The sequence below is a fragment of the Nannospalax galili genome, unplaced genomic scaffold (assembly GCF_000622305.1).
Source record: "Nannospalax galili isolate Female #2095 unplaced genomic scaffold, S.galili_v1.0 scaffold707, whole genome shotgun sequence".
Lineage (NCBI taxonomy): Eukaryota > Metazoa > Chordata > Mammalia > Rodentia > Spalacidae > Nannospalax > Nannospalax galili.
In genome coordinates this window covers 697,502-707,598 of record NW_008356263.1, presented here as the reverse complement: position 1 = coordinate 707,598, position 10,097 = coordinate 697,502, and the positions used below count along the sequence as shown (strand labels likewise).

Genomic DNA, 10,097 nt, shown 5'->3' with positions numbered 1-10,097 from the left:
TTGTCTGTTTGAGACAGGGTCTCCCTGTAGTCCCAGCTGACCTGAACTCACTATGTAGACCAGGCTGGCCTTGAACTCACAGAGATCTGCCTGCCTCTGCCTCCTGAGTGCTGGGACTAAAGGCGTGCACTATCACACCTGGCTATAATAAGTATTTTTGACTTTGTAGGCCATATAGTGTCTGTTCTCAGTACTTAACACTGCCATTAAAGCACAAAAGTAACCATAAACTCAAGTAAACAAATGAACTGGAGTGCTATTTTCTGCTAACAGGAAAGATTGGTCTTGTGAACCATAGATCTTAGACCCACTACTGCATGCCATTGGACAATGACCCAATGCTTAAGGCCTGTGTATGACTAGGGTTTAACTGAGTAATAGAATGCATGCTTAGTAAATAAACAAAGCCCCATGTCACACTCTCATCAACAAGAAGTACTTGTAAGCTGAGCTTGGGAGCACAAGCCTATAATCACAGCTATTTGGGAGGGTAAGGCAAGAGGATTACATGTTCAAGGGCTGGCTAGGCTGCAAAGTAAGTTCAAGGACAGCCTGAGTAATTTAGCAAGGCTGTATCTCAAAATTTAAAATGGAGTGGAGATACAGCTCACTAGTAACCCTTGTCTAGCATGTGTGAGGCTCTTGGTTCAATCCCTGGTACAAAAAGGGAGACAGAGTGCTCCCAGAATCAAGATTATGGGTTGGGATGGTAAGAACGAGTCTCCTTAAAGTAGTCCTTATCACACTGCAATGTATGCTTGATCCCTTGTGATCCTGTCAGGATACAGTCATGATTCCATGTATCTTGAGTTGGGCCTGATGCTGTGCATTACTAAGATGAGGCCAGTGCTTCTGATATGTGGACTACTTTGAGTAGCAAGGATCAAAAGCAACCTCAAGGACTAGGGAGATGGTGATGTGGGTTAAGTGCCTACTGTACAAGTATGACAACCTGAATGTGGATGCTCAGCACTTGTGTAAAAGCTGGGCATGGTGGGCTAGCTATACCTATAACTTCACCACTAGGGGAGCAGAGACAGGAGGATCCCTGGGATTTGCTGACCAACCATCCTAGCTCAGCAAGCTCCAGGTTCAGTGAACAGACCTGTCTCAAAAAGTAAGATGGAGAGTAATAGAGTATGACACCCAGTGTTGACCTCTGACCTCCACATGTGTGCACACAGAGAGTGCACACAAACACACACACACACACACACACACACACACACACACACACAGGGTTCCTTCAGAACCAAGAAGGAAAGACAGACATTTGACTACTCGAAAGAGTCTAAGACTACTTCTGGAGTGAAACAGCAGAGTATGGGCAGAGAAGTGGCCAGCAGGCCCATAAAGTTCCAGGCCAGAGAAGTTTCAGAAGGGGCCACAGGAACCTAGAAGGCACTGTTTCTCAAAAACTCTTTGACTTGTTACTAAACTAAAAAACAGAAAAAACAGTGTTCCAGCCATTGCATGTGGAAAGGGAGCACTGCAGGGAAGAAAGCCTGCAGTCAAGAGGTCCCGGAAGAGCAGTCCCAGTGACGGTCTTCTCAGGCTCAGTCGCTGTGAACAGTCATGTCTCCCTTCTTATTCAGAAGTTGACTTCAATCAAAATCCAGAATGACAAGATGCGTACTGGAAACCTTCCAGCCAACATGAAGAAGAACCGGGTTTTACAGATCATTCCATGTAAGAACCATCTCCCTACCCTACCCCAAATCTTACTGCTCCAGCCCCCAATTTTCTCCGTTCCTTCTACTTCTCATGTAATAATGATTGGCCTGGAAACAAGAGTCACAGCATTACTCTTGCTCTCAGTTCTTTTTTTTGGGGGGTGGGGGTTGAGATCCACCTGCCTCTGCCCCCCGAGTGCTGCGATTAAAGGTGCGCACCACCACAGCTTTGCTCTCAGCTCTTTAGTGGCTTCAGGAAATAAAAGAGCATAAAAGCCAAAGGTACAAGCTGGACATGGTGGCACACACCTTTCATCCCAGCGCTTGGAAAGCAGAAGCAGGCAAATCTCTGAGTTCTAGACCAGCCTGGTCCACATAGACCCTGTCGAAAAAAATGAAAAACAAAAAACACTTGGGGCTGGAGAAATGTCTCAGAAGTTTGGCTGCTCTTTCAGAGGACCTAAGTTCAGTTCCCAGCACTCACCTGGTAACTAATAATAGTCCATAACTCCAGTTCCTAGGGATCCAGTGCCCTCTTCTGCTCTCTGTGGGCATTGTACAACACAGGTGCACTTACACACATGCAGGCAATACACTCATACATGTAAAATAACAAAATATCAAAATAAAAAGTTGTTTATCCAGCCATGGTGGCGCATGCCTATAGTCTCAGGAGGTAGAAGCAGGCGGATTTCTGTGAGTTCAAGGCCAGCCTGATTACATAGTGAGTTCCAGGCCAGCTGGGGCTACAGAGAGACCCTGTCTCACAAAGAAAAAAAAAAAAAAGCCAAAGGACCATGCATATCTTGGCCCAACTAGATTCTGAGGTTGGTGAGGGGAGTGAATGTTAGCTACAAGACATTCATTATCCTTGCAGATGAATTCAACAGAGTGATCATTCCAGTTAAGCGAGGTGAGGAGAACACAGACTACGTGAATGCGTCCTTCATTGATGTAAGTAGTAGATAAGTCCCCTGAGTTTGTCCCTGGGGCTTCTGGTGCCTCCCTCATATTTTTCTAATTCCTCCCTACTCACCCTGAGCACTAAGTTTGTCCTTGGTCAAAGGACTTCACTTCCTAGGGTCTTGTCTTACTGCCTTCTAAACAAGCCTGTCTTTTACACTCCTGGACAGTATAACTCCTGACTAAACCATTTCTGTGGTTGATTTACGCAGGGCTACCGACAGAAGGATTCGTACATTGCCAGCCAGGGCCCTCTTCTCCACACAATTGAGGACTTCTGGCGAATGATCTGGGAATGGAAATCCTGTTCCATTGTGATGCTAACGGAACTGGAGGAGAGAGGTCAGGTGAGTTTAAAAGAGTATCTGAGAGACACAGGCATCTTGAAAAGGTTAGGCGAGGAGCTGTAAGGTATATGTGAATCTTTCTTTTATATACACTGTCCCCTAGGCATACCACCCTGCCCGTTGGTATCTAGGCAGTTGTCAGCTTCTCCAAGGACTGTAAAAACAGAATAGCCTGAACCTCCATTTGATTCTAGACATTTCCCGTCAATTCAGTTTTCTCCTGCATCTACCCACCCAAGCCCAGCTTTTGTGTACACCCTCTCCACTCGATCTCCCAGGCAGGACAGAGCCAGCAAGAAGAGGAGTTTCAAAACCAGACCATGGCTCTGAAATAGAAACATGACTGTCCTTAAGACTGGTTTGCCTTTTTGTTTTTAGGTCTTTTTGAGACAGAGTCTCCCTGTAGCCCCAGCTGTCCTGGAACTCACTGTGTAGACCAGGCTGACCTTGAACTCACAGAGATCCGCCTGTCTCTGCCTCCTGAGTGCTGGGATTAAAGTCGTGCGCCACCACGCCCAGCTGGTTTGCCTTTTTAATGACTGCATAAAAGGAAATGATAGAATTTGAGAAATAGGGGGGCTACAGAGATGGCTCAGCAGTTAAGAGCACTGACTGCTCGTGCAAAGAACCCAGGTCTAGTTCCCAGCACACACGTCAGCTAACAACCATTCAAAACTCCAGTTTCAGGGACTTCAGCACCCTTAGGGCATGAGCCTCTGCAAGCATTGCACACTTATATACATGTACACTTATATACATGTAGGAAAAATACACATAAAATAAAAACAAATTTTAAAAATGTTAAAGAATTTGAGAAAAAAAGAAAAACAAATATATTTTGGAGGGGCAAGAGGGGATAGGCATGATGGCATATGCCTGTAATCCCAGCTCTAAGGAGGCAGAGGCAGGCAGGTGAGTTAGAAGTTTTAACTTTTTTTTTTCTTTTTGGTCTTTTTGAGACAGGGTCTCCCTGTAGCCGCAGCTGTCCTGGAACTCACTATGTAGACCAGGCTGGCCTTGAACTCACAGAGATCTGCCTGCCTCTGCCTCCCCAGTGCTAGGATTAAAGGCATACGCCACCACGCCCGGCCAACATTTTTTTTTTTATGTGTATGTATGTGTTGCCTGCACATAGGCAAGTGCACCTGTGTCGTGCAGTGCCCGCAGAGGTCAGAAGAGGAGGTCAGATCCCCTGGGACTAGAGTTACGGACAGTTGTTAGCTGCCATGTGGGTGCTGGGATTGAACCCGGGTCTTCTGCAAGAACAACCAGTGTTCTTAACCACTGAGCCATCTCTCCGGCCCCGTGAGACCCTATTTTGACAAAAAGTTCATTGGTAAGGAATTTGCCTTTGTTGACCGAGCAGGTTATCTTAGGGAAGTGAAGCAAGAAGAGAATGGCCCCAATGGATTTTAAAAGGAAATTAAAAAAAACAATAAAACCTCAGGACAATTTGAGGTAGGGATATTTGGGAGTTTAGACTATAAAGAGACCCCAGAGACTCTTTAGATCAGCTCCTCAGCATGGGAAATCACTCCCCACTATTTCTGATCATGCAGCCTCTAAAGAGCATCACAGCCCCAAGTGCCCTCCTTCATCCCTAGGTTCTAGACTTTGTTCCCACAGTGCTTTAAAAACAAAACAAACAAAAAAAAATTATCAGGGTCGTACATTGTAATAAATAAGTGGTTCGTTGTGTGTGGAGAATCACTTAACAGGAATCACTTAACGTCAATAGAGTGAGCCTGAAAAAGCCATCACGGACACAGTAACAGCTTCACTAAGCTATAAGAGTTAGGCCTTTTAACACAGTTAAGGACCCTTTGAGGGGTTGGAGAGATGGCTCAGCAGTTAAGAGCAGTTGCTGCACAATCAGACTTCAGATTCCAATACCAATACCAGTGTATTGGAATGTATGCATTTTTAACAAGGTATGTATTTGTTTTTAAGCCCTCTAGGAAGCTGGAGAAATGCCTCAGCAGTTAAGAGTACTGGCCTCTGATGCAGAGGACCAGGGTTCAGTTCCTAGCACCCATGTGGGGGCTAACAACTGCTCATAACTCCAGTTCCAAGAGATCTGACGCCCTCTTCTGGCCTCCACAGGTGTTGCATGTACATGGTACATCTACATACATGCAGGCAGAACACTCATACGCATAAAATACAAATAAAATAAAATATGAAAACTTTTAAAGCCCTCTGAGGCCAGTAACATGACTCAGTGATTGAGGGTACTTGCTGCCAAGCCTGGTTCCCTCATAAGCGGGTAGATCTGTGAGTTCCAGGCCAGGCAAGGCTACATAGTGAGACCTTATCTCAAAAAAAGAAAGAAGATACTGTGGTCTAGGCTGTTGTGAGACACCATGGCTTGGCAGGTTGGTTGGTTGGTTGGTTGGTTGGTTGGTTGGTTGGTTGGTTGGTTGGTTGGTTGGTTGGTTGGTTGGTTTGGTCTTTTTGAAACAGGGTCTCCCTGTAGCCCCAGATGGCCTGGGACTCGCTATGTAGACCAGGTGGGCCTTGAACTCACAGAGATCCGCCTGCCTCTGCCTCCCAAGTGCTGGGACTATAGGCATGCACCACCATGTCCAACTGGCTTGGCAGGTTTGTGAGAGGGTTCAGTGTTTCTAGATTAGCAGTCTGACATACTGCTAAACTCCAACTCTAAAGGGCGGAAGTACTCCAGGGGAGAAAGAGAAAGGAATCGTAGCAAAGACTCTCACCTCTCTCTCATTGGAGTGTTAGTACAGCTCTGCACATTGTCAGAGTTCCTCATAGACCCTGTCAGAATTGTCCAGCACTTTTACATTCCAATACAATGTTATCATCTACAGAGTTCACACTTGACAGCGGTGCAGTTGAGTTAAAAAAATAAAATCCACGCTGGGCATGGTGGCATATACCTTTAATCCCAGTACGTGGGAAACAGAGGCAGGTGGAGCTCTGTGGAACCAAAGCAAGCCTGGTCTACATAGTAAGTTCCAGGCCAGCTGGGGCTATAGAGTTATTGTTTCAGATAAGCTTACAATTTTGTGTTGGGATCTTTTCATAGCTGTCCTTGGCTACGTGTGTAGGTTGGACACATCTGTATGTGCACTAAGTGACACCAAATGGTTAACTTATGATCTCTGGTTAATTGGAGTTAGTAGTTAATTCAAATGTTGTGAAATAATGATGGTGATCCACCAAGTTTTCAATACCTTAGAAATGAAGTGTCAGAAGAAAAGGTTTCTGTGCAGAAAGGAGCCAGAATAATGGGTCGTGCTGCTGAGCCACAGGTAGTATCCCAGCCCCTGACCTCCTGTTTATTCCTCCAGGAGAAGTGTGCCCAGTACTGGCCATCTGATGGCGTGGTATCCTACGGAGACATCACGGTAGAGCTGAAGAAAGAGGAAGAGTGTGAAAGCTACACTGTCCGAGACCTCCTGGTCACCAACACCAGAGTAAGACTGGTAGTGGGTGGGGCTCCTCCTGTGGGAACAGGGCTTCTACTACTCTGGTCCTCCTTTCACCAAAGGAGAACAAGAGTCGGCAGATTCGACAGTTCCACTTCCATGGCTGGCCTGAAGTGGGCATCCCCAGTGACGGCAAGGGCATGATCAGCATCATTGCAGCAGTTCAGAAGCAGCAACAGCAGTCGGGGAACCATCCCATCACCGTGCATTGCAGGTACTGTTCATCCTTCACATGTGGCAAAGAGGGAACCAGGAGAGGCAGATTGGGGATCTGGGACAAGATGGTGAGTGAGTGTCAGACCATGAGCAGAGCCACACAGAACAGGATGTTGGTAAACACAAAGCAGTTGAGTTTGATGATCAAGACAGAGTTCGATCCCACGCCTTTAATCCCAGCACTTGGGAGGCAGAGGCAGGTGAATCTCTGTGAGTTCAAGGCCAGCCTGTAGGGAGTTCCAGGCCAGCTGGGACTACAGGGAGACCCTGTCTCAAAAAAAGACCAAAAAATATAAAAGAAAACAAATTTTAAAAAGACAAAGTTGAGTATTCAGAGAGGATCTTAGAGTTTGGATTTTAACTTTTTTTTTTTAATGTGTGTATGAGTGTTACGCCTTCATGTATTTAAGTGCACCCATGTCATGCAGTGCCCGAGGGGGACAGAAGAAGGCATCAGATATCCTGGAACTGGAGTTATGGATGGTTGTTAGCTGCCATGTGGGTGCTGGGATTCAAACCCAGGTTTTCTGCAAGAACAACCATTGCTCTTAACCCCTGAGCCATCTCTCTAGCCCCTGGTGTTTGAATTTGATACATTAAGTGCTAGGGAACTAATAATACTAAGGTATTAAACAGAGAACATGGGCCAGTGATGGGATTCAGGAGAGCAACAAGGGAGGACCAACATTGTAGAAACCAGTTGGGTGTAGGCCTGGCTTCTTTAAGCACAGGAAAAGAAAAAAGAGTAATTATTTCGAAAATGGCTTGAGGAAAAAAAATAAACGAGACTAAGAACATAGAAGTCCAGAATGCCTCCCAGGTTTGAGGTCAAATTAGTGGTAACTGTTGATGCAACCAGCAGAACAATGGGAAGAAGGCCTGTTTGGAGAGAAGGTGAGTAAAGTCTCGCATTATTTATTTGTACTAGGGGGCTAAGAAGGTATCTTTGTGTGTGCACTACATAAAACCAGGCATGTGGTGGCACATACCTGTCACCACAGCACTCAAGAGATACAGGCAGGAGGATCAGAAGTTCAAGGTTATATTCAACCACATAACAAACAACAATATTTTTTTTAATTATTTATTTACTAACCACATGATTAGAAGAAGCATTTCATTACAGCATTAACATATTCAATAACAATTTCGAGAGCAAAGATGCATCTTTCAATATTGACTATAAATTTTTAGATTCACAGTTGAATTAATACAATTAATTAATACAATACTGAACTCAGTATAAACCTTCTAAGATATAAAATTGAATGGGGTTTTAACCTTTAAAAAAGAATCTCCATTTCATTTTAAAATATACTGTTTCATACAGAAAAACTCAGTTTTAATGCTACTAACATTTAGATGTTTGCACATGCATCTTTAATCTCTGTGTATCTAATAATTATTGATTACAGTCGGTTACTTTCTGAGATCCTTGGCACCTGAGCATGAATATATAGTCATCAGGTAGATTTCAATAGTAATGTATTTCACCTCTACTAATTAACATGGAGCAAATTTTTATGCTTCTTCCTCAAATAACTCACTTTTTTAAATTTGTTGATTTTTTTGTATGTATTTCATACAGAACATCCCAAATAATCTTATTCATCTATATACCCACATCCCAAATGTCACCGTCCCATAGTCTCCACCCCCACCCCACCCCACCTCGCACTGGAGCCCATATACTCTGTAATCGCTGTTACTATCCACTGTGTTGTCGGCGCCCCCAGCTGTTCTCCAATGCCTGTCCATCTGCTGAATCTAGTCAGCCTGTCCAGAGTTCCTTGTTTTAGGAAGATCAGCTCTTCCTCATGTACAGCAATCAGTTGTCAATATTCCTTCAGATAAGATTGGGGTCTGCTGTTCATTTCCCCAGTTCTATGTTTTACTGTCTGGGAGTCTCTTGGGCCACCCTGGCCAACAACTCAAAAGAAGGTATCTCCTGTCTGGCATTGTTTCTTATTATGTAGCTTTTAGCTATACACATGGACTCTTAAAGAATTATGTTGATTCCTTTAATATTTGGTTATACTTTCCTTTTGGGTATTTAAGACCATACAGTTGGCCCAGATAAGCCAATTTATTTTCACTCTTAAGGGCGTTTGAGGGTCTGTTCCTCAGGGCTCACATGAGTTTGGGAGGAGCCCCTGGCTCCTTTCTTTTACCAGTTCCATCTATGTGAAGATAAATCAGAGATCTTGCTCATCTGTGGCTGGCTTCACTTGGAAGCACGGAGGAAATGTCTCCTCTGTGTTGACCCTCCTCTTTGTAGACTGGTTCAAGTCCATTTGGTTGGGATCTCCATGGCCTCCTTGATCAAGAGGACAGGTGACTCACCACAGTTACAGGACATTTTGAGAGATGCTCATAGTCCCCTGGAGCTTAGTCAACCTAGGAAGGCAAGTAGCAAAAACTGCCCTTTATGTCCCTCTGACCAAATTAGTATAGGCCTCAAAGTATGGCTGTTAGACATCCAAGAAAACGGCACTTTTGTTACCATGTGCTATGTAGATAAAGCTTGGGTAAAGACCAAATATTCTCAGATAAACATTGCCTGGACATGTATTATATTCCTTGAGCTAGTTGTATGTATAATTTGTCAATAGGTTGTTCAATTGATATGGTTCCCTCTGGTTTTTTAAAACTACCTATGCAAGCCGGGCGTGGTGGCGCACACCTTTAATCCCAGCACTCAGGAGGTAGAGGCAGGCGGATTTCTGTGAGTTCAAGGCCAGCCTGGTCTACATAGTGAGTTATAGGACAGCTGGGACTACAGGGAGACCCTGTCTCAAAAAGACCAAAAAAAAAGAAAAAAAAAAAACAAAAACAAAAACTAACTAGGCATTATTTATCTTTCCCATTGTCTAACCCTTCCACTGTGGTTTCTCCATTTAAAGTGCCCCCATTTTTCCCATTTCTCCCTTAATACCCTTCTCCTATGGTCCCAACCTCTCTTGAGCTCCTTCTTTCCCTCCCTCCCCCCTCCCCTTAAAATAACCCCACTTTTATCCATATCACCTTATTAGGGCCTGTTTCCTACTGTTCTTCTCTTTCAGGTTCTTTCTTTTCCTTTACCTCCCTGCTTCCTTTCCATTATCCTGGTTCCTGTAGTTATGTCTGGTTGCATACTTATTTATCAGAATCTGGTTCTAGGATCCACATAGGAGGGAGAACATATGCCGATTTTTTTTTCTGAGTCTGAGTTACTTCACCTAGTATAACAGTTTCTAGTTCCATCCATTCACCTGCAAATTTCATGATTTCATCTTTCTTTACTGCTGAGTAAAACTCCATCGTATAAATGAACTACATTTTCGTTATCCACTTGTCAATTGAGGGACAATTAGTTTGCTACCATCTCTTAGCTATTGTGAAAAGAGCAGCAACAAACATGGATGTACAAGTGTCTCTGCAATAGGATGAGTTCTTTGGGTATATGC

General features: G+C 44.2%; 1 protein-coding gene across 5 annotated transcripts in view; it reads left to right on the top strand.

The window, feature by feature from the left end:
• The window catches only part of Ptpra (protein tyrosine phosphatase receptor type A), a 163,351-nt gene that overhangs the window by 143,639 nt on the left and 9,615 nt on the right, over nucleotides 1-10,097 (top strand). For all 5 annotated transcript variants that reach the window (XM_008854484.2, XM_008854482.3, XM_008854481.3 and 2 more), the window contains 5 exons: nucleotides 1,596-1,689; nucleotides 2,551-2,627; nucleotides 2,849-2,983; nucleotides 6,298-6,423; nucleotides 6,498-6,649. In XM_008854484.2, the coding sequence (XP_008852706.1) occupies nucleotides 1,596-1,689; nucleotides 2,551-2,627; nucleotides 2,849-2,983; nucleotides 6,298-6,423; nucleotides 6,498-6,649 (584 nt within the window). The remainder of the gene's footprint in view (nucleotides 1-1,595; nucleotides 1,690-2,550; nucleotides 2,628-2,848; nucleotides 2,984-6,297; nucleotides 6,424-6,497; nucleotides 6,650-10,097) is intronic.